Raw genomic sequence first — 27,801 nt, 5'->3', positions numbered from 1 at the left:
TTTTTCTCGATAGCTGAAAATCGAAAACAAGAGACAAAAGCCTTGCTCTTTTAATCATAAGGATTCAATTTCTATTTTCAACTCTATCATTCGTTAATGGCTAATCAACTTCGTGCATAATCCATAAATCGTTTTATGTCTCGATAGTCATAAAATACATTTCGTTGACGACTCCTGCCAAAATATTCAAGTCAACAAGTTACAATTGTGCAAGAATCGGAAACATAAGCTCTATTCATAATATTTTGCAAAAAATAATCCGTTCATATATTTATCATTATTAACATTAGAAACATTAGAAACTATCACGACATTCACAAAATAAGAGCGGAAAAGGAATGCATTTGAACTGCCTCATTAATTTTTCAAGAATATTTCAATTTTGTTTTACCTTTAAGAAATTTGCTATGGAATGCTTGGCAGGGTCGTGGATGCACACTCGGAGGAGAACTACAATTCTCCCTTCATCATCAACTCCGTTTAGAGGCAGAAAAGGCCTAAAAAATAAGGGGAATTAATTGCCTTCGAACTACCGCGTTGCTAGGGGTAAACAGATGGGGCTATCTAGGTTTAAGTTTTGTCACTAGATGGATAGATGACATATGCTGCATATTGCAAAATGCTTCATAAACCGTAAGATTCTTCATTAACCCATTGCCACGGACGAGGCGTCCCCACTCCTACGACCTGCGTGAGGCGGCGGTAGTGGCAATGGCGGTAGCAGGTCCGTACGCTCGGTGCCTTTTGAACATTAATAGGAGCATAAGAACTGAAATTGAATTTTTTCGATACATTTGTTTCACCCGACTCGACTGACGATTTTTCTATTTTTTAGTGGGCATTTTATCCATTTTGACACACATAACCTATAAATAATTTGTGAATGCCGTGAATATTTTCATGAAATCGCTCAGTTGAAAACTGTTATATATTACTTTACCACTTACAATCATCAAAATTGAAATAATCGAAATACGTGGTAGCGTATCGGCCAAGAAAAATTTTGACCAACTGAGCAAAATATCAGGCCGAGCGCACCGCGTATCTATACACGAGAAAACTTCCCCCGCACTACCTCTAAATGATTTACATTCGGTATAATGAAAATGGGACGACGAATCGGAAAAGTGTCGTTAGTTACATTATATAAATCGCCTATGAGCTTTTCAACGGTGTAACTATGGTATTTTTTGGATTAACAGTAAAAAAGGTACGCACAGAGCAAAGGATTGATATTCACATTGTGCATTTGAATGTGGGTTGTGATGTTGTTATGGAGAACGACGGGAAATGTTCTTTACGTTAAATCACCTATTAGAATGAAACGGAAAATCAACTCGCTGTTCTACTTTGTTTTCTCTCGTCGAAAATTCGAATTTCATCCCGCTATATCTATATTCATATGCGAAGATGTGTCAAAAATATTGTGTGATCAAGTATTAAATATCCGTGAGTAGTTAAATTCGAAAAGAAAATATTTATTTTTCTCCGAGTGTAACAGAAAATGTTTTCATTCTGTGGAAAAAAATTCTCTAAATTAAGTGACAGTGAAATGCGAACCATTTTGTGATTATTTAGGAAAAATTAGTAGGAGACGGTGGGATTAAATGAACACTTTGAACCTTTTTCAAAATGATGATGTCTTATTGAAGTGTTGATGAAATAGATTTTTTTTTAAATTAAAAGTACAGTCAGCCCCTTTATAATAAGCTTAGACTGAGCTCAATCGATAAATTTGTTCCTTGGTTATAAATATTGAAACAAGAAGTCAGAAGAGTTCATGCCACCCAGTGTATCCCTAATATTGTTAAAAACAAAAAAAAACAAAAACAGATGTTTTCAAAAAGAATTCTTTGTAAACATTTTGTTCGACTATTCCTATAAGGAAATCAATTCATCTCTCCAAGAAATACAATCCACATAGGATACTTCTTCTTCTTCTATTTTTATGGCACTGACTATATCAAGTCTTGCGGCCGTTATCCCTCTAGCGGGCCATTTCGTAGTTTTGTGTGGGGTGGGTGATGTAGATAATCTCTTGATCCACCGAGTTTGGCGGTGCGGTGATGATGTTTAAATGGGTTTGTTGATTTTTTTGAGGAAGTTGTGGATTAAGTAGGCTATTTTGGGGGTGGGTGATGCGATTAATTTGTTGATGTTGTAGGAGTTGATGTCTAATTTCTTCAGGGATTTGAGTAGGGTCGAACGTTCTTGGAAGTAATTGGGGCAAGCCCAAAGTACGTGGGATAGGGATTCGACTTTGCCACATTCGCATAGATTGGAGGCGACGATGTTTTTTCTCTTTAGACTTTCAGCAAGATTGTAATGATTTGACTTCATCCTGTTGATGGTAGTTATTTGGGGTCTGTCGATGTTGAGGTTTTGGAACCACGGAGGATTCCAGCCTTTGTAAAATTCTTGGAAATATTTTTTACCTTTAAATTTTACTTGTTTTCTGAGTAAATTAACTGTCTTGGATTTCATTTGAGCTGTGATGGAAGCTTTAAAATCGGTGAACGGAATGGAGGTGGGTCGAATGTCGCCACTCGAGACGGCTTCCTTTGCTAGAGTCTACAACTTCATTTCCCTGGATGCCAACGTGTGCGGGAATCCATACAAATGAAGTTTCTAAGTTATTCAATGTGAGCAATTCATTAAGTTCTATGATTTGATAAATTATGTGAGAGGAAGTTTCTAGTGGGGAAAAGTTTTCCATTGCTTTTAGAACACTCAGGAAGTCGGTGAGAATTATAGATTTTTTAAGATCCATTAATTGAATTGTTTGGAGTGCGGTTAATATAGCTAGAGCTTCGGCGGTAAAAATGGAGGCATAGGAAGAGATTTTATGTTGAATTGAGATTTGGAGAGAGGGGATGGAGACTGCATAACCGACATAGGCTCCTTCTTGGATTTTGGATCCATCGGTGTATATTTGGGTATAGGAGTCTTGATCTAGCTTAGTTAATTCCATTTGAAGGGTTGAATCTTTATTCTTGCTTTTTTTGATGAGCGCTCCCAAAGATGTGTTGATGGAAGGGGAGGAATTGATGAGGCTGAAAGGGAATTGATAAGGGGAGGGGAGAGGGTGTCGATGTATTTTAGATTTATGGTGTAGGAGTCTGTCAAAGGAGTTTAGGATTGGGAATCCCGATTTAATATTGTGAAGATTGGATGTCTTCCTGTTTATTATTGTTTGGAGGGTGGTTTATTTGTCAAGTAACGGGTGATTGGAGAGAGATAGGGATTTCATGATATATCTATCTGAGAGTTGGGAAATACGGAATTTAAGGGGGGGTTCGGTTGATTCTGCGAGAATGACATTTTTGGGGGTGGAGGTTCGAAGTCCAAGGGCGAGTCTTAAGGCACTATGTTGAAGATTAATTATTTTTTCAAAGTAAGAGTAGTTGGAGAAATTTAGTATATGACTCCCATATTCAACGGAACTCCTTAAAAGGCCTCTGTAGAAGATAATGAGGTTTCTATGGTCGGCGCCATAGTGTGTTTTCCTGAGTGATTTGATGAAGGAGATAATTTTCAGACCTTTATTTTTGACGTTGTTGATGTGAGGTGAGAAGGAGAGTCGATAGTTTAGGGTCATTCCTAAGAATCTTGTGGATACTTCGGCCTGAATGATGGAGTTGTTGATAGAGATGGAGTGGTCAGAGGGGATAATGTGTTTTTTGAGAATATTATGAGGTGAGATTTTTCGGGCGAAATTTCGAGATTTTTGTTTTTTAAAAAGTTAGCCACCCTGTTCGTGGCTTGCTCGACTGCAAGTAGGTAGGTTTCTAGATCGGAACTGCGGGAGAAGATGACTAGGTCATCGGCAAATGATACGCATTCTGCCTTGAGATCATCGAAGGATGGTAAGTTAGAGATATAAAGGTTGAATAAGATAGGACTGAGAACGGAACCTTGTCCGGTACCTTTATCAATGGGAAAGGGACCTTCTAATTCTCCGTTGATTACGAAGTAAGATTGACGGTATGCTAGGAGGAAGTAAATGAAGTCTGCGATTTTTTTTGGCAGTCCAAGATGAGCTAGGTCATAGTATAGGGTTAAGGGGTCCACATAATCGAAAGCTCCTTTTATGTCAATGAAGACGGCGGCTGTGTATTGGTTGGAGGCAAAGCTTGTGAAAATCTCGGTTGAGAGGATCGCTAGATTATCGGCGCAAGAGCGCATTTTTCTGAAGCCGAATTGTTTACTGTGAAGAATGTGTTGAGTTTCTAGTCACCAGATTAATCCACCTCGAGATTATTTTTTCAAAAAGTTTTAAGAGACACGAAGCGAGGGCAATAGGGCGGAATTTATTTGGGGAAGATTTGGGCAGCAGGAAGATTAGGAATTTTTTCCATCAATCTGGGAATTGACCGAAATTGAGGAGGTCGTTAAAGGTCTTTAGCAAGAAGTTTTTAAATTCTTGAGGGAGTCTCGAGATTATGTTATAATGAATTTTGTCAAGACCTGGAGAGGAGGTTTTTTTGGTCGCATTGAGCGCTGATTTGAATTCTCGGGCAGAGAATTCTTTTTCTAAGAAAAAAGCTTCGAAGGGAATCACAGGAGGGGGGGGAGGAATATAATTATGGGGAAGGTTGGGGCAAAAGTCTTCGATAAATTCTTTCATTCTTTGGGATGATTCAGCATCTTGTTTGGGAATGTGGGAGGGATTGTAGTTATTTCTGTTTTTGAACCATTTGATTTTGTTCCAGAGAATATTGATTGGGGTGGATCTGTCAAGGGATCGACAGTAAGAGGCCCACCCCTTTGCTTTTTCTTTTTTTAGAATCATTTTGGTGTCGGAAGTTTGCTTTTGCATGGCTTTATAGGTTTCTAAGGTGAGTCGGTTTCTAAAAAGTGAGGTAGCTTTTCTTCGGAGGGCGACAGCATGCGAACATTTCTCATTCCACCAGGGGGCTGGAGGGGTGGACTTCTTTGCTTTTCGGTTTTTATTATTCTTTTCATTTTGGGGATGGGGTGTGCGTTTTTTTTCCGGGAGGGATGCTCCTACTGCTTCCATGATGAAACCGACAATTGAATCGTAGATGTTTGTGGCAGTCATATTGTCCGGGAGGTTCTCTATTTCTTCTGATTTAAGAGTTTAAGAACTTGTCGAATTTTGTCCAATCTATCTTGGTCAGGTTGATCTTATAGGAAAAAAGTTTGTATTTTTCAGGGGGGACGTTAATAGAGGTGGAAATAGGAAAGTGGTCGCTCCCCATGTGATCCGAGAGGATTTTCCAGTTGGAGTTCATGGCCAGATTGGTGGATATTAAGGTTAGGTCTACACAAGAGGGAGCTTTTGATGGGGAGATCCTGGTGGGGGAGCCGTCATTTAGGAGTGTGAAATTTGAGTTAGATAGGGCGTCTGTTAATTCAGAGCCTGAGAAGTCTGACTTTTCGCTGCCCCATAGTTCCGAGTGACAGTTGAAGTCACCTCCTATGATGGAAGCGAATGATGAAGGAGAGAAATTGAAAAGTTGCGACCATTCGCCAGAAGTAACTCGAACTGAGGGTTTTTTGTAAAGAGAGTAGATGGATATTTGACCTTCGGCTGCGGGTATCTGGACTCCGAGAATGTGTAGATTAGGAGATATTGTTTTGAGGTTCGAGATTCTGGAAAAAAGGATAGAGATTTTTGTAGCTAAGGCGATGCCTCCGCCTGCTTCATCAAGGATGTCGTCCCTGATTAAATTGAATCCTGGTATTTTGAAGATGGGTTGATTGGGTTTGAGCCAGGTCTCTGAGATGAGAATGTCATAATTGTTTGCGATATTGAGCAGGTCCCCCAATTTTGGGCGAATGCTGCGAGCATTCCATTGGAGGATTTTAAATGGACATTTGTTAATGTTTAAGGGAGTATTATGGTGCATTATAATTAGTGTATTTTAAGTAACAGATGGGAGAGAGGCAATTCCGACAGAGGAGGGAAGGGAAGGACTTGCTAGATTAGTACGAACTGGTGGGGGGCTGAGGGGTGAGAGGGTTGGCGAAGATTGGAGGATATTGAAATTGTTGGAGATGTAATGTCAGTTAATTGTTTGGAGAGGCCAAAAGACTCTACGAGTGTGATAGTTTTGTAAGGAAGACTTCTAAGAAGGATCTGATTTGAATCATTAGGTCGTTCAGGTCGGTAGGGGGGGATTAGGAAGAGTAGGGTCATTTCTGGTGTTGGGGGTTAGGGGAGAAGGGGGGATGTCACTTTTCTTTTTGAGGAGGGCGTTTAGGTTTGTGAAATTTGGCTCATACATGTAATTGGAGGATTGGTTGAAATTGAGAGGAGGGCGGTTCTGATTGTTTTCAGAGGGGGGCTGTTGAGTTTTGGATTCATGTTGTTTAAGATGTTGGTTGTGGATGGGGAGGAATTGTTGGTTGTAAACCTGTGGATCGTTGAGAATTACTTTCTGAGAGGGGTCTGGGGTAGAAACTTGGGTGTGGCTGAGGAGTTGTTGATGAGTGACATTTGGTGAGACCGGGGTTGTAGAAAGGATTTGGGCGGGGATAGGTAGTACGGGGGTAGATCTGCTGAAAGTAGGACCTTCACCTTGGCTTGGTAAGAATGGGGTCGAGTGTGGGGAGGCGAGGTTAGAGTCAGTGGAGCTGGCAGTGATGGGGAAGTTGAAGTTGGAGTCGGAAAGGATTTGTCTGGCTTCGATGTAGGAAATACCGTTGTATGCAGCATATTTGTGAATTAATTTTTGTTTTTGTAGTTCAGGGCAGGAGTTGTTGGTTGATGAGTGGGGACCTCTGCAGTTGATGCATAAAGGGGATTGTGTTTGTCTACGGCAAGGATCTTTGGGAGAGATGGAGTGGTCGTTTTTGCCACAGTGATTGCAAGTTTGCTTGCTTCTGCAGTGTTTCTTCAAGTGACCGAATCGTAGGCAGTTGGAGCAGTGTTTTACTTAACTAGCGTAATGGTAGACGTCGAATCTTGTATTGTAGAGGTTAACATGTGAGGGAATGGATTGACCTTCAAATTTGATGAGGATTGTTTGGGATTGAGACATGATTCTTGAGCCATCTGGCTGTGGGGTGAAGCGATTGCACCTGGAGATTTCTTTGATGGGCACTGGAGAAATGATTTCTTCCTTGAGTTCTTCAATTGAGATATTTAGGGGAATGCCCTTGATTACGCCTTAGCGTGTAAGGTTAAATTGGGGAATGTAAGCGACGATATTGTTAGTTTTGAGGGAGTCATGGTCCATGACTGTATTGGCCTGCTTTGTTGAGATAAATGGTATGAGAATTGAGTGGCCTATTTTTTTGGTGAGACCGTAGGTGTGGGGCATGTTGGAGTCTTTTAGAATTTTGATCACAATTTTAGCGAGGTTAAGCCCATGGAGGTTGGGAATGTCTGTAATTTTGGGATCGGCTTGGAAGAAAACATCAAATGGTGTGTTGGTTGAGTTCAGGGGGTACCGATTGTTTCTGATCTCATCTGGGATGAGTGGACGATTTAATGGTTTTGGGGTAGTAGTGGTTGAGGATGCGGGTTTCGAGGATGGAAAGGGGTTTTGGCTGATTTGGGGTGGGGGAGGGGGAATCAACATGGAGGTTTTATGTGATGAAGTGGGGTCTTGCAGGGTGGATTGGGGAGAGATGTGCCGGATCTTGGAGCCTTTGGGATTCAACATATCAGGGTCTGTCTCCTCCTCGTCGCTAATATGGGAGTTCATTCTTTTTCCCATTACGTTAATTCCCTTTTCTGCAGTTGTAAATTCCATTATTGTCTCCTCACTGTTGTTGCTAAGGAGAAAGGGCGATTGGACTGATTCGGTTGGAGACGGGGGAATAAAAATAGAGGGAGAATCGAGAGATACGAGATGTTGTGGGTCGACTTCGATGTTGTTGGCCTGATAATAGTTTAGGTATTCATCGTGTCTTGTAACCAGTAGCAAAGCCGAGTCGAGGGATTCTGAACTTGGGGTGAGAGGCGAGTTGATGTGGGATTATGGAGAAGGCGAGGTTTGGGGAAGGAAAAAATCGTCCCCCGATATTCGATTATCCATATCAGGGGTGGTGTCGTCGCCAGAGACGTTGTTGTTGATGACGAATTCTAGATCCATTTTGAAGTTGCGTTCCCTGCTTGGCGCGGGCGCCGAGCGAGGTTAGGTGATCTCGTGGCGTACTGAGCCGCCAGGCTGCTTGGTGGTCGTGTACTTATCTTTCTCCTAGAGTTTGACTTGACAGCGCTCTTCACGGTGAAAATTTTTTTGGAACGAGCCGTGATGGGTATCGCGACTAATTGAAGAAAAGAGGAGGAATACTTTTGACTGGGAATTTCGAAAACAATGCGGAAAAACGGTAGTTCAAGGGCGCGCACGCCGAGATACGTCTGTACGCAATGGTGGCCGAAAGCCAAGAGCCACATAGGAATCATCAGAGCAAAAATTGAATGAGGAATCTAGCGACCCTGGCGTGATAAAAGGTGGGGGACCGGTTTACATACTAACATCTCTATGCCATACTCACGCCGCTCTACGCGTGGCGCTGATTCGCTCTACCCCCACTTGCTTCACACCGAGACGATTCGCGACTCTTCCCTGGCAATGGGTTAAAAAAACTATAAAAATTGCTTGAAAAATAATGATCAATCATGAATTGTCAAGCTTCATCTTCTAATTGCAGTAGCTTTGCGAACAGAATGTAATAATAATACATGAGAGTACTGAGGCAAAAATCCCGTTTTCGACAAATGTGAAGAAGTTTATAGGCCGAGCTAAATATGTGTTCTTTTCGAGGGATTCACTCCCGAAATCATGACGCCACTCTGAGGGCCTATCGCGAAGAAAAAACGAAGGCATCACACCGCGTGATCACGTAATCGCTTCAGCCCGTGTCGCCATATTTCCGAATATTTTGAACGGAGAAATACGGAACGCGGACTATCGAATTTTAGAATTTCGATTCGGAGTACCGCATGAAGAGGTTATGTATTAAAATTAATTGATAAATTAAACTTGGTAATAAATTGATAAATAACTAAGACTTGATAGTTTAATGGAAAAAGTGTGGAAATAATGGTGATTTTTAAAAAAATAATTTCTTAACCAATAGTTAAATTTCGGAGTTGATGGTATTAAGTGGAGTGTTTCCCTGATGTCGAAGGGATTGTGACTTCTTTGGAGGACCTTCTGTGTAGAACAATTGTAAAACTTTAATTACACTTAATTGCAATTTATGGATGATTTTTTTTTTTCATAAATTACAACTGTTGTTTTTTTTACATGTTTTCTTATTATTTACAATTGTTCTGCACAGAAGGTCCTCCAAAGAAGTCACAACCTCTTCGACATCAGGGAAACACTTCACTTAACACCATCAACTCCGAAATTTAACTATTGGTTAAGAAATTATTTTTCAAAAAATCATCATGTCCACACTCTTTCCATTTCGTAATAGGCGCAGTGGTGGTGTTGCGCTCTTCATTAGTAATTGTTTTAAGATCAAAGTCCTCGCATCTTCATCTCACGTGAGGGCAAAGAGACCGGGGTTACCTGAGTATCTTTTCTGCGAGATTGCTTGTCAGGGAATTTGCCCGATCTTTGTTGCTATGGTTTGTAGGCCACCTCACGCGCCCTTTCGTGAGGGCAGTGACTTTTTACCTTCGCTGCAACTGCACCTGCAAGACTACAGCTCCAAAGTTATTTTGGGTGATTTTAATACTGATGAGTTATCACCGAACAGTGCTGATGCGGCCTTAATACGCTCTATGTGTGCTAACAACTCTCTCCGCCTTGTACCGCATGCACATACTCATCACATGGCCGATTCTGACACCTGGTTGGATCTGTGCTTAATTGAGGAAGCGGACACTTTGTCGTCCTACTGGAAGACTGATGTTCCCTTTGTTGATGGTCACGACCTGATTGCTGCGACATTGCAGGCTGCTCTGCCCCACCAGCTCCAGGCCGGTGACATCAATTTTAAAGATTTTGCAGCGCTGAATGAAGCAGAGTTGAATCTGCGGTTGGCTGTTTGTGATTGGTCAGTCTTTGGTTCGTCATCCTTGGAATGCATGGCTCTGTGTTTGTGTACAAACCTCAGCACTGCCATTGACACGGCTGTCCCTGTGAAGACTGAGGATATCCTCGAAGTGCAAGCCGTGATTCATGGATCGCCGTCGCTCCCTTGTGCGTATCAGGGATCGCAAGTACAGAGTTTACAGGCGCGTGCGCTCTAGGAGTGCCTTAGAGGAATATCGCTTAGCCCGCGATCGTACCCACAGGGAGGTTGAGGAGGCACGTCAGTTGTATTTCCAGCGTAGAATTGAGTCCCTGGCGGAGCCTGCATTAATCTGGAAAGAACTGAGGCACCTTGGTGTGGTCCATACGGACAATACTCCAGCTGACTTCGATCCAGAGGCTCTGAATGATCACTTTGTCAGTGCTTCATTCGACCCTTCGGAGCCCTCGGTGGACGAGTTCCTGGGTTCTTTGCCGGACGTGGGGGTTTCTGCTGGTGGTGCTTCGGGCTTCGCTTTCCGTTCGGTGACTGCTGATGAGGTACTTGGGGCCGTCAGACACTTCTCCACTGAGGCCAAAGGTACGGATGGCGTTCCGAAATGTGTGGTTGTGGCTGCGTGGCCGTCCCTGATGCCGTTTCTGTTGAGACTCTTCAACTTGTCCTTCTCAACCTCTTCTTTCCCATCTGAGTGGAAGCCATCGCTTGTGGTAGCGTTGGGCAAGGTTAAGAATCCCTCGACCGTTAACGACGTCAGGCCCATTGCACTTCTCTGCTTTTTATCGAAGGTCTTGGAGAGACTTGCGTCGCTGCAGATCGTTGGATTTCTTGCTGAGCGCTCCATATTAGATCCCTTCCAGACAGGCTTTTCCCCTCACAACAGAGCCCAAAAAGCGCTGTTAAAACTAACGGACGATATCCGTTCTGGAATTGACAATCGTTAGCTGACCTTGCTACTTCTCTCCGACTTTAGCAGGGCCTTTGACTCACAAGACACACTACGCAGGTGTCCTCCTCCGATTTCGATGAAACTTAAATATGTTATAGGGGACCCAAAACTAAGGAACACGTTTTTTTTTTAGCTGCCCATATTGGGTTTTAGAGGGTGAAAGTGCTCTCTGAAGTTGACCACCTCTCGGGGTCATTTTTCGATTGCACACATAAGGAAGCTTTTTGAACAACTCTTTTGCAGTGTATCATGAAGGTCACAAGGAATGATGAAAATGCGAATTAGAACGGTNTTAGGGGGTGAAAGTGCTCTCTGAAGTTGACCACCTCTCGGGGTCATTTTTCGATTGCACACATAAGGAAGCTTTTTGAACAACTCTTTTGCAGTGTATCATGAAGGTCACAAGGAATGATGAAAATGCGAATTAGAACGGTCTCCGGGGGGTAAAATATGGAGGATAAACTACCCTTGTGAAATTTCATTTTTCTCATAGAAAAAAAACTTTTGATGGAAATCCCATGGGATAAATTCCATTTGAAAAAGTAGAAAAAAATACAGAATACCTGTTTTGATTTTTTTTTAAATCGAAATTTAAAACTTAAAAAAACAGATTTTTCGTGAATTGCGAAATTTCAAACTTTTTCCTGTACAAAACGAAGCTTACGGCTAATGATGAGGAAAACCATTGGGACAAGATCCAGGAGTGGTGTCGGGGAGGTTAACTACCCTTGGGAGGGGGGAGAGGGATTTTTTTTAATAAGGGAGAAAAAATATCGATGAGAATTTTACGAAACACATTTCGTTCGAAAGCATGAGACAATTTAAAGCACATATTTAGGATTTTTTCCGCAAATTAGAATTTTAATGTAAGAAACATCGATTCTTCGAAAAATTATGGGTTTTAAATTCTTTGTTATAATAGACTGATCTTACACGGAATGATAAGTGAAACAATTGAAATAGTCTTCGGGAGTGAAACTTGAGGGCTTAACAATCCTCATGGTATTTTATCGAATCGATCGGACCAACCTCATTCATTTTCAAAAGAAATCAGTAATGACCATGAATCTAAAAAATTTCACCGAAGGCCAGAGTAGAGATTCCATTAAATGGCTTCCATTTCCAATTTGAAAAAATGAGTTATGATGAAATATTTTGAGGAATTCAAATTTTCATCTGTATATGAACGTGGATGGGTGGTACAAAGAAGAGCCGATGATTTTGTATAGTAAATAATGGATCGATGATAAAATGTATTTCGGTTGCTCTTATCGCTTCGATGTGATATCGTTTTCAATGAGACGTAAATGGCGACATATGACAATACCATTCTGTTTGATAATGCAGAACCACAACTGAAGAATATTCGGGAGTTGTAAACATATTGATGCAAATGGCTCATTTGTTATCTGAGGATGAAATTACTCTGATCAATATAACTTATACGATATCAATGTTTTTCATTTCCATCCCTCTTGTGAATTACAATCAGTCTATGAACATACATCGAAGAGAAAAGTAGTTTTTCGGTGAGTGTCGTGATCTATACTTGTTCTACCATGAAAGTTAATCCGATCAACGTTATCCGACTTCTGATGGCAACATTTGAAGTTCTCAATCTTGCTTAAACACCCGTGAACAACGAGGAACGTGAATTAGCAGACACGTTCGAAAGGATATTGATTCAATCAATGGAGGAATATAATGGAGTTGAAATGATCGAAGAAACATCTCTGGATTTTCAAGAGCCTTATAAAGATATCGAAATGATAGCGGTCGAGGATAAAGAATTTCAACCACATACAGAAGAATCACCTGACAGTTGTTCGGAGGATGAGGAACCTGTAGATTTCGAATATAAAAAGAATGCCGTTGACTTCTGGAGAAGTGGAAAAAAGAAGAAGAATCTCTCTATAGAAACTGTTTCCCATCGATTCAGGAAGGTGAAATCGCGTAGACAGTTACGACGCTGGGCGAATCAAATCAATAAAGGAGGGACATACATGGAGAAGTTGAAACGCATTTCGGAGTACACATTAAAGAATATGAAGAATGCTATCGATGCAGGTTTGATCGTCCACGATACTGACCTCCGAAGGTGGGCCCTGCAAGCCCGGAAGGAAATCGGCTTCGAAGACGTTCGTTTTACAGCTTCGTCCAGGTGGTTGCATTATTTCAAACGAGCACACCGCATAACATCCCGGAAGATTAACAAATTCATCACCAAAAAAACATTACAGACTAGGGAAGAGTTACAAAAAGAAGCGGACGAATTCCTCCTGAAAGTTCGGTCTTATTGGGATACGTATGGCCCAGAAAACATTTATAATACTGATCAAAGTGGTTTCCAATTGGAAATTCATTCAGGGCGAACGTTAGCTGAAGAAGGTACTAAACAAGTAGCGTGCGTCGTACAATCGATAACTTCAACGACACATAGTTATACAGTACAACCTCTGATTTCTGCTGATGGAAAATTACTTTCACCTCTCTTCCTGGTTTTGAATGAACCTTCTGGAACTTTCGGTCCAATAGTGGAGCAAAATCTCTTCAAACCTGCGAATGTGCTCATCACCGCTTCAAAATCGGGAAAACTCACTTCACCTCTGACAATATTTAAGACCTAACAAACATGATATGTTCTATACAATAATTAGGATTACCATCTAGTACTTGATTTTTCAGAGCATTTCAAAACCTGGTTGAAGGAAGTCTTTCCCAAACGTGGGTCCTAGAAGTCGACTGTTAATCGATTCCTGGAGCGGACACTGTCCTTAAGTCGTGAAAGAAATTACTCCTCCGGATAAAGAATTATTAACTATGTTGATACCAAAGGGGACTACTGGAAAAATTCAACCCCTTGACGTATAAGGTTTTAGGATATGGAAGAATTATGTTCGTCATTTTTCGGATAGTGTCGTCCTAATGGACTATGATATTAATTTACATTTGCGGAACAATATCATAAAGTTACAGTCTTTACTCCATAATCAATTATCATCACCAAGGTATCAAAATTTATTTCGTTATGCTTGGTTTCAGAGTGGTTACATTTCTAAAAAACTAGATGAATTCGAAAATCCTGCCGATTTTGTATTCGGGCAATCATCTCATCCACACTGTGATATTGAAGGCTGTTCCAAAATTGCAGTAGTCAGATGCTCATGGTGCAAAAAATCACTTTGTTTGCTGCATTTTTTTGAAGAATATCATTTTTGTACGCATTACGTCCCCTAATACTATCTATACTGTAGATTGATCCCAACAGAAAGTATGCTGATTGAGAACATAATACTAGAAAGAATAAATGGTCTGAGCTCCTATAATAATATCAATGTATATTCTGAATTCCATAATTTGGGGATTACTACCATCATTGTTTCCTTTCCATATCGGATCTTCATTCAATCCTTACCATTTAGTTCGGACTATGGTACTGTGATACAAGTAGACGGAGAATTAAAAGGTTGTAATTCATATATAACTAGCAATGGACATTTTCGTGGGTTCAAATTTCGAAATTTCTTATTATTCTTTACTCTTTCAAGTGAATTCTGTTCACTAATATAATTAAAAGTAACTCCCAGAAAGGTTATTTAGCCTCCAAGTGTTACTTCCAGAGACTCATCACTCATCTTTTTTATGTACCAAAAAATCGAAGACTTGTATATAATAAGAAAAAAAGTATTTTACTTTCAATTTTAATTTGGGGAAAAGAATCGCAGGATGTGCTTTGAATTGTCTCATGCTTTCGAACGAAGTGTGTTTCGTAAAATTCTCATCGATATTTTTTCTCGCTTATTTTAAACCCCCGCCCCCCTTTCTAAAGGGTAGTTAACCTCCCCGACATCACTCCTGGATCCTGTCCCAATGGTTTCCCTCATCATTAGCCGTAAGCTTCATTTTGTACAGGAAAAAGTTTGAAATTTTCCAATTCACGAAAAATCTATTTTTTAAGTGTTAAATTTCGATTAAAAAAAAAACAAAACAGGTATTCTGTATTTTTTTCTACTTTTTCAAATGGAATTTATGGGATTTCCATAAATCCCATGGGATTTCCATCAAAAGTTTTTTTTCTATGAGAAAAATGAATTTTCACAAGGGTAGTTTACCCTCCATATTTCACCCCCCGGAGACGGTTCTAATTCGCATTTTCATAATTCCTTGTGACCTTCATGATACAGTGCGAAAGANTCTCCCAGATACGCGCCGGGCACTCTTACCGACTAAGCTACCGGGAACCACAGAAATTCACTCTCAAATTCACACTCAACAGAATCTTACTTAATCAAATAATTAAGTAAGGGAGTTTGACCCTCTTGACCCTCGTAATCTATTATTCCTTGTTGTATNCTTATGTGTGCAATCGAAAAATGACCCCGAGAGGTGGTCAACTTCAGAGAGCACTTTCAGCCCCTAAAACCCAATATGGGCAGCTAAAAAAAAATACGTGACCCTTAGTTTTGGGTCTCCTATAACATATTTAAGTTTCATCGAAATCGGAGGGGGACACCTCCGTAGTGTTCCTTGTCAGTGTGTCATGTGCTGTTGCTTCGGAAACTCCTCGATTACGGTTTCTCGGTTCCGGCCATAAAGTGATTTGCGTCCTACCTCGGTGGTCGCTCTCAGGCTGGGAGCGCTGGGCCGTCATCCTTCAAACCCCTTAATCGCGGTGTGCCGCAGGGTTCTGTTCTTGGACCGATCTTATTCATCCTTTTCATCAACGATATTGGTGAACGGCTTGGACCTGGTTTACAGCACCTGGTATATGCTGATGATCTCCAGGTCTACTTGCGGTTCTCACGGCCTGAGCTTGAGGATGCCCTGGTAAGGATGGGCAATGTGGCCAATCGCATTATGGACTGGGCTGTCTGTAACCGTGTGAAGCTAAACGTCGGTAAGACGAAGGCGATTATCCTTGGTTCCCATTACTACATTAACGAAATTTACTCTTTGCCCAATGTGTCCATTAACGTTGGTGATTCCGTTGTTGCAAATTTTTTTTTCAATACAAAGAACAATTTTTTCCCTTGGAGACGAGCCTAAACTGAGCTCAATTGATACATTTGTTTCTGAGTTATGAATAATTTTTAAAAAGTCTGAAGTGTCCATTTTACCCCAAACCTCCCCTAATTAAAGTTGCACACGTGTGTCTTCGTCCACCCGGATTTTTGGTTTTCCTGAGAGTGTATCCGTGAAATGACAATCCAGGGGAGCATGGAGAGGGGCTCCAGGGGGTGCAAGTCCGTATGGACTTGCTACGATCGTTTCGATTACATTTGACCAATTGGAAGAGGAATTCGTCGGCGGGAGCTTTTGTGGATTTAGTTCTGAAACAAATTTCACATGATGCAAATGCAGATTATTTTAGAATTTTGATAAACGATTGTGCAGCTTTGGACTCTACGATATGGTCAGGGAGTCATGGGGGCGAGATTGGAAGAACAGGTATAAAAGGCTCAATGTAAAAATGTAGAAATGTAAAAATGTAAAAAATGAATCGTGAAATGAATCGGAATAAATAAATAAAAAAATTCTAAGAGAATTAGAATTTAGAGAGAAAAAAATTTTCCGCTTCACCCAGCCGGGAATCGAACCCGGGTCTCCCAGATACGCGCCGGGCACTCTTACCGACTAAGCTACCGGGAACCACAGAAATTCACTCTCAAATTCACCTCAAACACCGCCTAACCTCCTTTAGGCATTAAAGAATTCTAAGAGAATTAGAATTTAGAGAGAAAAAATTTCCGCTTCACCCAGCCGGGAATCGAACCCGGGTCTCCCAGATACGCGCCGGGCACTCTTACCGACTAAGCTACCGGGAACCACAGAAATTCACTCTCAAATTCACCTCAAACACCGCCTAACCTCCTTTAGGCATTAAAGAATTCTAAGAGAATTAGAATTTAGAGAGAAAAAATTTCCGCTTCACCCAGCCGGGAATCGAACCCGGGTCTCCCAGATACGCGCCGGGCACTCTTACCGACTAAGCTACCGGGAACCACAGAAATTCACTCTCAAATTCACCTCAAACACCGCCTAACCTCCTTTAGGCATTAAAGAATTCTAAGAGAATTAGAATTTAGAGAGAAAAAATTTCCGCTTCACCCAGCCGGGAATCGAACCCGGGTCTCCCAGATACGCGCCGGGCACTCTTACCGACTAAGCTACCGGGAACCACAGAAATTCACTCTCAAATTCACCTCAAACACCGCCTAACCTCCTTTAGGCATTAAAGAATTCTAAGAGAATTAGAATTTAGAGAGAAAAAATTTCCGCTTCACCCAGCCGGGAATCGAACCCGGGTCTCCCAGATACGCGCCGGGCACTCTTACCGACTAAGCTACCGGGAACCACAGAAATTCACTCTCAAATTCACCTCAAACACCGCCTAACCTCCTTTAGGCATTAAAGAATTCTAAGAGAATTAGAATTTAGAGAGAAAAAATTTCCGCTTCACCCAGCCGGGAATCGAACCCGGGTCTCCCAGATACGCGCCGGGCACTCTTACCGACTAAGCTACCGGGAACCACAGAAATTCACTCTCAAATTCACCTCAAACACCGCCTAACCTCCTTTAGGCATTAAAGAATTCTAAGAGAATTAGAATTTAGAGAGAAAAAATTTCCGCTTCACCCAGCCGGGAATCGAACCCGGGTCTCCCAGATACGCGCCGGGCACTCTTACCGACTAAGCTACCGGGAACCACAGAAATTCACTCTCAAATTCACCTCAAACACCGCCTAACCTCCTTTAGGCATTAAAGAATTCTAAGAGAATTAGAATTTAGAGAGAAAAAATTTCCGCTTCACCCAGCCGGGAATCGAACCCGGGTCTCCCAGATACGCGCCGGGCACTCTTACCGACTAAGCTACCGGGAACCACAGAAATTCACTCTCAAATTCACCTCAAACACCGCCTAACCTCCTTTAGGCATTAAAGAATTCTAAGAGAATTAGAATTTAGAGAGAAAAAATTTCCGCTTCACCCAGCCGGGAATCGAACCCGGGTCTCCCAGATACGCGCCGGGCACTCTTACCGACTAAGCTACCGGGAACCACAGAAATTCACTCTCAAATTCACCTCAAACACCGCCTAACCTCCTTTAGGCATTAAAGAATTCTAAGAGAATTAGAATTTAGAGAGAAAAAATTTCCGCTTCACCCAGCCGGGAATCGAACCCGGGTCTCCCAGATACGCGCCGGGCACTCTTACCGACTAAGCTACCGGGAACCACAGAAATTCACTCTCAAATTCACCTCAAACACCGCCTAACCTCCTTTAGGCATTAAAGAATTCTAAGAGAATTAGAATTTAGAGAGAAAAAATTTCCGCTTCACCCAGCCGGGAATCGAACCCGGGTCTCCCAGATACGCGCCGGGCACTCTTACCGACTAAGCTACCGGGAACCACAGAAATTCACTCTCAAATTCACCTCAAACACCGCCTAACCTCCTTTAGGCATTAAAGAATTCTAAGAGAATTAGAATTTAGAGAGAAAAAATTTCCGCTTCACCCAGCCGGGAATCGAACCCGGGTCTCCCAGATACGCGCCGGGCACTCTTACCGACTAAGCTACCGGGAACCACAGAAATTCACTCTCAAATTCACCTCAAACACCGCCTAACCTCCTTTAGGCATTAAAGAATTCTAAGAGAATTAGAATTTAGAGAGAAAAAATTTCCGCTTCACCCAGCCGGGAATCGAACCCGGGTCTCCCAGATACGCGCCGGGCACTCTTACCGACTAAGCTACCGGGAACCACAGAAATTCACTCTCAAATTCACCTCAAACACCGCCTAACCTCCTTTAGGCATTAAAGAATTCTAAGAGAATTAGAATTTAGAGAGAAAAAATTTCCGCTTCACCCAGCCGGGAATCGAACCCGGGTCTCCCAGATACGCGCCGGGCACTCTTACCGACTAAGCTACCGGGAACCACAGAAATTCACTCTCAAATTCACACTCAACAGAATCTTACTTAATCAAATAATTAAGTAAGGGAGTTTGACCCTCTTGACCCTCGTAATCTATTATTCCTTGTTGTATCTTGTGACCCGTATGGCCCTTATGACCTTAAAGGTCCCTGGGGGCCGCAGGAGCACAAAAATCACCTCCGTTACCCCTCCTTGTAACATGATAGTACATTTCGATACTAGGGCGTGGAGAACTTGGCGAATATGAGGTTACAGAACGAGCCGAAGGCGAGTTCTGTAATCATATTCGCCAGAAAAGTTCTTCACTTCCGTGTATCGAATAATATTTTTTGACACGAAGTGCGTGGGCGGTGTTTCACGGACGCTGAGCGAAGCGAAGCGTTCGTGAAACAGCGCCTCACGCACTGAGTGTTAAAAAATAGACTTAATCAAATAATCAAGTAAGGGAGTCGTGAATCTGTNCTTGGAGACGAGCCTAAACTGAGCTCAATTGATACATTTGTTTCTGAGTTATGAATAATTTTTAAAAAGTCTGAAGTGTCCATTTTACCCCAAACCTCCCCTAATTAAAGTTGCACACGTGTGTCTTCGTCCACCCGGATTTTTGGTTTTCCTGAGAGTGTATCCGTGAAATGACAATCCAGGGGAGCATGGAGAGGGGCTCCAGGGGGTGCAAGTCCGTATGGACTTGCTACGATCGTTTCGATTACATTTGACCAATTGGAAGAGGAATTCGTCGGCGGGAGCTTTTGTGGATTTAGTTCTGAAACAAATTTCACATGATGCAAATGCAGATTATTTTAGAATTTTGATAAACGATTGTGCAGCTTTGGACTCTACGATATGGTCAGGGAGTCATGGGGGCGAGATTGGAAGAACAGGTATAAAAGGCTCAATGTAAAAATGTAGAAATGTAAAAATGTAAAAAATGAATCGTGAAATGAATCGGAATAAATAAATAAAAAAATTCTAAGAGAATTAGAATTTAGAGAGAAAAAAATTTTCCGCTTCACCCAGCCGGGAATCGAACCCGGATCTCCCAGATACGCGCCGGGCACTCTTACCGACTAAGCTACCGGGAACCACAGAAATTCACTCTCAAATTCACACTCAACAGAATCTTACTTAATCAAATAATTAAGTAAGGGAGTTTGACCCTCTTGACCCTCGTAATCTATTATTCCTTGTTGTATCTTGTGACCCGTATGGCCCTTATGACCTTAAAGGTCCCTGGGGGCCGCAGGAGCACAAAAATCACCTCCGTTACCCCTCCTTGTAACATGATAGTACATTTCGATACTAGGGCGTGGAGAACTTGGCGAATATGAGGTTACAGAACGAGCCGAAGGCGAGTTCTGTAATCATATTCGCCAGAAAAGTTCTTCACTTCCGTGTATCGAATAATATTTTTTGACACGAAGTGCGTGGGCGGTGTTTCACGGACGCTGAGCGAAGCGAAGCGTTCGTGAAACAGCGCCTCACGCACTGAGTGTTAAAAAATAGACTTAATCAAATAATCAAGTAAGGGAGTCGTGAATCTGTGGAAACTTTTTCAACATGATTGTTGCTGTTGAAAAGTCCCTTTAAAGTGTAAGAGAGCTACTCCCCAGATTATCCGCCGTTACTCCGTCTAGTAACATGTAATAATACGTTCACCGGAAACTTTTTCAACATCATTGTTGCTGTTGAAAAGTCCCTTTAAAGTGTAAGAGAGCTACACTTTATCGATTGAAATTTTACTCTGTAGGCTTGTTTCCACTTTCTGTGGAGGACAGATGTAAATAATAAAAACGCAGATGTAAATAAAACAGGTTCCCGGATTGTTTTCCCCCCAAAAAAAATTCCCCGGAAAAAAATTCCCCCGGAAAAAATTCCCCCCGGAATAAATTTCCCCGGAATCATTTCCCTCGGAATGATTTCCCCTTACCACTGAACGTGGAAGTTGCACATAAACGTATTACCAATATCAATGCAATTTATGACGTCTCTCAATCTTTCAAACCCATATCAGAATTCAACATTTTCAAAACAATTTTTTTCCAAATTTCAGAACCAACTCTCATGCGTACATAATCAGTACAATACGATAAACATTCACAATCTATCATAAATCACTTAATTACTATCATTTATCAATCAAGATTATCAAAATAAATCCCCAAAAAGATTCGAATCAATCTCTCGTTCCAATAAACAATCAATTATCATAATAAATTATTTTTGTCTTACAGAGTCCAATTTCTCTAATACACTTAATGCTAATCAATCTCGTACCCCCAAACTTAAATCAAGAGAAACAATTAACTCACTTGTTGCCATCACAAAACCTCAAGGCATACTGAATACTCTCACTCACGTAAATACATCAAACTCACGGGATTCGATCGACCCTTCCCCCAATAATTTAACTTCTATTATAGCAAGATTTACTTGTACGTGTATATTTTTGTTTTAAAATAAACGGAGTGGGTATGTGTGTTCGTATCTTCAAGAAGACAACAACCTAATTGCTCCAAAATGACAATTTCTTCTACATCTAGTATTCCATTAATTTCCAACGATGAAATAAATTCATTCATTCATTTTTCATGTCCAGAAAAACAAAATTCAGGGGAAATTATCAGGGGAAAAAAATCTGGGGAAATAGTTAAACGGGGACATTTTTTCGACGGGAAAAATTTTCCGGGGAAATAATTTCCGGGAAATTTTTTCCGGGGGAAAACAATCCGATCACCAATAAAACATAATAGTTGTAAATTATGAAATTCATGAACTTGTAATTAAAATTTATGGATGATTCATTTTTTCCATAATTTACAACTATTATGTTTTGTTTACATCTGCTTTCTTATTATTTACATCTGTCCTCCACGGAAAGTGGAGACAAGCCTACAGGGTAAAATTTCAATCGATATTTACATTTTTTACATTTTTACATTTTTACATTTTTACATTGAGCCTTTTATACCTGTTCTTCCAATCTCGCCCCCATGACCCCCTGACCATATCGTAGAGTCCAAAGCTGCACAATCGTTTACCAAAATTCTGAACCAATCTACATTTGCATTCTATGAAATTTGTTTCAGAACTAAATCCACAAAAGCTCCCGCCGACGAATTCCTCTTCCAATTGGTCAAATGTAATCGAAACGATCGTAGCAAGTCCATACGGACTTGCACCCCCTGGATCCCCTCTCCTTACTCCCCTGGATTGTCATTCCTCGGACACACTTTCAGGAAAAGCAACAATCCGGGTGGCCGAAGACACACGTGTGCAACTTTAATTAGGGGAGGTTGGGGTAAAATAGACACTTCAGACTTTTTTAAAATTATTCATAACTCAGAAACAAATTTATCAATTGAGCTCAGTTTAGGCTCGTCTCAAAGGGAAAAAAATGTTCTTTGTATTGAAACAAAAATTATTGAATTTCATCAACATTTCAAACCCTCATTAACATTTAAAAAACAATCAAAAGTGTCCGTTTCAGCCCAACTAGGGGAGCTACACTTAATTGCAATTTATGGATGATTCTTTTTTTTTCATAAATTACAACTGTTGTTTTTTTTACATGTTTTCTCATTATTTACAATTGTGCTGCACAGAAAGTCCTCCAAATAAGTCACGACCCCTTGGACATCAGGGAAACACTTCACTTAACACCATCAACTCCGAAATTTAACTATTGGTTAAGAAATTTTTTTTTTTTAAATCACCATTATCTCCACACTCTTTCCATTAAACTATCAAGTCTTAGGTATTCATTAATTTATTACCAAGTTTAATTTATGAATTAATTTTAATATACTAATTAATTATAATATAATATAGGACGTTGAAAAACACTCCATATCCACCGTATATTAAACGTACTCTCAAGCGTCAGTTAAGTGTATGGGTCAGATGAGTGCGCAGGCCTGAGAGTCAGATAAGTCTAAGACGAGAATAAGGATCGAATGAGTCTGAGGGTCAGATCGATTCTGAGGGTCAGGTGACCCTTTTAGGTTCACCTGGGTTAACCTAGAGCGAGGTTATCTGACTTTTAGATTGAACTGATCCTTAAACTCAACAACCTTTTACTCATCTGACCTTTAGATTCGCCTGACCCTTCGTACTCTTTTGACTCATACTCTTTTGACCCTTAGGCTCAACTGACTCGTAGATTCGCGTGATCCTACACACTCAACTGACTCTTAAATCCACCTGACCCTTTGTAGTTGTTTGACGCTTAGACTCAACAGACCCTCAAATTCGCATGATCCTTCGGGCTCAACTAATCCTTAGACCCATCTGAGCCTTAAACTCAACTATCGCTGAGACGCATCTAACCTTTAAACTCAACTCAGACTTCTACTTATCTGACCCATACTCAACTGACCCTTATATTCACTTGACCCTTCGTACCCTTTTGACCTTCAGATTCGTGTGATTCTTCGGACTCGGCTGACCCTTATACCCATCTAGCCCTATGCTGTAGGTTTTACGCTTACTGATAAAAAAAAACCCATATGGCCCTCATACTCATCTGATTCTTACCATCTGACCCTTAGATTCGCGTGATCCTTTAGACTCAACTAACTCTTCCACTTATCGGATCTTTACATTCACTGACTTTTATATGAAGGGTCCGATCCTTAGACGCCTTAGATCTATATGGACTTTAATTCCCTCTCATCTCCTCTCCCTGCTCCTTTCCTCTTAATTTCCTGTATTACTCCATTGCCTACTTTCTTTCTGTTTTTTCCTATTTTTCTTCTTATTAGTTGCTTATATAAACCCGAAAAAATACAACTCGCCACAAGCAACTGTACAGCTCAGAAGCATACCGAGATATCCTGCGATCACTGAGCTTGAGCAGTAGCGAGTAAAACCAGAAAAAGGATGGATGACCGAAAGGGAACACTACACGGCAGAACTACAAGCAGGGATATCTCGAGAACCAATGGACCGATCCGTTTTTTTCTTTTTTTCCCATTTTTGTTTTACCGAGTTGATAATATTTATATTTTTGCCATTCTTCCACCGATTAATTTATGCAAGATTTAACCAAGTAATCGATGTTAGAATGGAACTAGTAGTGTGAAGAGGGCAGGGGGGAAGAAGGAAGGAAAGAATGTACGGTGGAGGAATGTTGGGGATACGTTTAGTTTCAACCTAATTTCAACGTACAATCTGGCAAAAATGGAAAAAGGAGACGGTATTTACGTCGGAAGTAGGTTGAATCAGTGCATTTGAGCCTGTACACTGGACAACGTACTTTCAACGTCCTAAACCCACCAGTGGAACGTTTTTTTTTTACGGCCTCGGAGTCCCTTTGCGGGTCTCATTCGGCATGCCGGTACAGGCGGTTCCTCTATTAGCAACCTCCCGCTCGCCGGAGCCTTCCGTTGAAAAATTCGGTTCCACGGGGAATCGAACTCACAACCTTTCGCACACTAGACTTGCGTCTAATCCACTCGGCCACCGACGTCGGTCACCAGTGGAACTTGAAACTACGTTGGGAGACCCGGTAAAATTTTGACTCGGGTCGTTAATCGTTTGAACGATTACACAAAAATGACCATTTTAATCATAATTTTTGACGTGGATACGTCTATGTTTTCGTTTTCAGGGGCATTTTGTGCATAGGTAGATATTTACTAACGCCATCTGTTGGCGTATAGGGAAACTAAGTCGGTAAGTACGGAATTCACTTTACCGACTGTCATTAAACGTGGACTTGGGTGGAAACGACGTTTATAGTTCGTTTCACGTGGTGATGAATAGGACAGAGATACAGTAGAACTGGCGAAAGAGTTCCACTGGGAATTGTAGGTTATGCATCGAGCTCTCATTGTTCCATACTCCTCTCAGTGGAACAATCTCGCCGGTCCTACTGTGCATGTAAATAAACATTCTCACGCAGTTCTCACACATTAAAAAGTGTTCCCTTAAGACTGTTTCATCTTCTAATATCCCGAGTATCTACGTAACATAGACGTATCCACGCAAAACTTACGGCTGTATCAGCGATACATCCAACCAGAATTTTTAGTTGTTCCCCTTTGAACCGCGTCGAATGACTACAAATTGATGAATTAATCTACCCCATTTTGAACATATCCTGCAGTTCCGGTATCATTGGATCCCTATTGGCGAACCAATCGGGTGAGGCAGATCGCTGCGCATGGTAGTTGAATATTTTCTCCTTGGCTCTCTCAACATCAAACTTGCAAGCCCTCAAAAACCTCTGAATCGTGAAATCATCTACAAACCATGAGAACCAATGAGGACTCTGTGGAGATTCATTTTCAGGGGCTTGAATAAAGCAGTAAAGAAATACGACATTCTATTCACCTGTTGGAGCACGGAGATTCTTATGCGTTTCAATCCACTCTCGCACCTCTTGAACTTTCGCGGGTCCATCCTCCCGTTCATTCAAAACACTCGCCGCATACTGTCTTTGTTTATCCGTCAGTTGATAGCAATTTATATGATTTGGATACGAACTCATCATTTCGTAAAATAATGTCAGAAATATGAAAAATCTCTACCTCTGAAAAATATGAAGAGATAAATCCATCAGGAAGTGATAGAACAACTTTCGTCACTATATTCATTCCATCATTGGAACAATGAGTGATTTGGAAAGTGATGATCAAGAAATCCTTATTTCTTTGCTTATATCCCTCCTATCCCAAACAATCACTGAAGTGACAAATTTAACGCTTGAAATTTACTTTTTCCTAAAAATCTAGTTAATGATTTCAATATCTCAATAACGAATGGTAGTAAGAGAAAGTATCGAAAGACTTTATTCGCGTGGAGCTTTCACCTTGATGAGAAAAAGTAATACAATCTTGTTCGCATAAAATTACTCCCCTGAATAATCACTAAATTACGAAAAATATTATATTTTACTTGAGTCCTTTGATCGCTTTACCCCTGAACTACAACAGTTGGAGGCTTCTGCTATCAATTGCAGTGAAGTTCAACCAAATTACAGTCATGACGTTTGCAGCAGCACAATGTCGCTTTTGCTGGTCAACGTACACTGATTACACTACGTATATTTCCCTCGCGCACATATCCCATCATCATTACTCCTTACGAAATGCAGATTAGATTATTCTTGTAATTTAATTGATTGCGATGAAGAGTGCATAATATCTTTTCCAACTTCATTAGACTAATTTTTATTGATAGATGATGACCTCGAGCGTATGACCCCAGCGATTATTGTTAATCCATCTTAATTATTGAATCAATTATGATCAAATTTGTGGGAATCGATTGAGAGATTGAAACGGGCGACTCTCGCGATGACGTATTAATGCGAACTACTGTCAGCTGTCAGTACATACATTCGCTAAAATCCAGTGCCCCGTGGATGAGTTGATTGCAGTCGAGAGATAGCCATAGCATTCATTTAGTTCGACTGGTGGTAAATTGGGAATTTATAATGTTGATATGTGTTTAAAAGCATTTGAACTCATTAAACGTGGCTAAATCAATGAGCCTTCTACCACCCGAAGAAGAGTTGAATTGTAATACATTTCGTAATTAGGCTGAAAAAACTTTTTTGGCGAATATGAGTTTGCAGCAAAGGGCTACAATCATATCGACAGCTTAGTAACAGAGTCACGTAGAGCCACCTAAAGTGGTGTATCTCTAATAAAATGCCCTACTTATGCTCGGTATTGGAAAAATCATTAAAATAATCATTTTCAATTTTTTTGGAACAGATCAACGTATCTCCAATTACACGGCCCGATAAAATATGCGAGGATTGGGGTCGGAGGATGAAATTTATGCCACTCGATAGATTTTTCGACGCAGAATCCGAATCTGTTTGTTAAAATGCGCTTAAACGTATGGGGATTGAGAAAAAAAATGTTAAAGTCGGGAAAATGAGCGAAATCGATCAAGTTCAAAAAATAAAAAGTCAATGAATTTTCCTTCTATTGAGCCCGGCAAAAAACTGGAGGTTCGGATTCTTAGAAGTATGGAGTGGAGAAGAGTATATGTGCATAAATTTCCACTCCATATCTCTGAGAATCCCGAACCTCCTGTTTTTTCCCGGACTCAATAGAAGGAAAATTCATCGACTTTTTATTTTTTTAACTTGATCGATTTCGCTCATTTTTCCGACTTGCTATGTGTAGAATAGTCCGAAACGTAAAAATACGAAGTTTAGCGACCATGTCTGTACACGGAGAAAAAAACACATCGTAATTTTGTGAGAATCCTTCCAAAAATTAGTGTGCTGTTCACCAACGCTGGGACATAACAGGGAGTCATCGGAGAATTCGAATGTGGCACACTAATTTTTACGGGAATCCCCCGAAAAAGTGGCCGGAGTCTCACCAAAAATTAGGGTGCCACTTATGAATTTTTCGACGACCCCATGTTATGTCCCGGCATTAGGGGACAGCACACTAATTTTTGGAAGATTTTTTTCTCAGTGTATGTAACCACGTCCACCGCATCCTTACCGGTGGTCAATTGTTAGAAAATTGAGTAATTAAGTGGCTAAAGTGATTCCAAAAAATCTGAAATTTTGTAAGATTATAGGTCTTAATAAGGACTAACTCTGTGCAAAATTTCAGCTCAATCGATCTAATAGTTTTGAAGAAAAAGCGATTCGTTTTTAAATCGTTTTCCGCAAATATCTTCACAACTAGTGGATCGATTTCGATTTTTCTTTTTTCAAAACATTCGTTTCGATACTTTTTGTCCAAACCAATCAGAACATATATACCAGTACATACAACGTTTTCAAGATATTCATGTTTTTCCGTTTTTTCATAGAAACACTTTGTAAACACTCTAGCTTGTGCAAAAATGAAAACATCAACTTGAAATTTGGACATTGGAATTTTGATAGCACCCATGGAGGTGGCAGTAACCATCTGAAATTTTTGCCGCTAGTTAGTGTTGTGAAGCTATAAACTTTTGTCAATATTTCAGACCATCC

At 40.8% G+C, this 27,801-nt stretch overlaps 1 protein-coding gene across 1 annotated transcript; it reads right to left on the bottom strand.

The window, feature by feature from the left end:
* Positions 1 to 376: 376 nt before the first annotated feature.
* Positions 377 to 26,129, bottom strand: LOC107045511 (retinol-binding protein pinta). The gene is made up of 4 exons (XM_015267812.1): positions 25,746 to 26,129; positions 25,182 to 25,380; positions 24,932 to 25,091; positions 377 to 497 (listed from the first exon to the last, which is right to left on the bottom strand). Exons 2-4 carry the CDS (start codon positions 25,339 to 25,341, stop codon positions 377 to 379), a joined length of 441 nt encoding a protein of 146 aa, XP_015123298.1. The 5' UTR covers positions 25,342 to 25,380; positions 25,746 to 26,129.
* Between the last annotated feature and the right edge of the window lie 1,672 nt (positions 26,130 to 27,801).

This window comes from Diachasma alloeum, unplaced genomic scaffold (assembly GCF_001412515.2).
Source record: "Diachasma alloeum isolate Michigan unplaced genomic scaffold, Dall2.0 Dall_scaffold_00967, whole genome shotgun sequence".
In the NCBI taxonomy this organism is placed as follows: Eukaryota; Metazoa; Arthropoda; class Insecta; order Hymenoptera; family Braconidae; genus Diachasma; species Diachasma alloeum.
This window is presented reverse-complemented; position numbering and strand designations above follow the sequence as displayed.

Bases quoted from the DNA above. Each gene is read 5' to 3' on its own strand.
- LOC107045511 (XM_015267812.1), bottom strand. From the start codon at position 25,341: ATGATGAGTTCGTATCCAAATCATATAAATTGCTATCAACTGACGGAT. The intron at 25,092-25,181 runs GTGAATAGAATG...CATGGTTTGTAG, and splicing joins GAATCTCCGTGCTCCAACAG to ATGATTTCACGATTCAGAGG. The intron at 498-24,931 runs GTAGATTAATTC...CTTATTTTTTAG, and splicing joins CAGGATATGTTCAAAATGGG to GCCTTTTCTGCCTCTAAACG.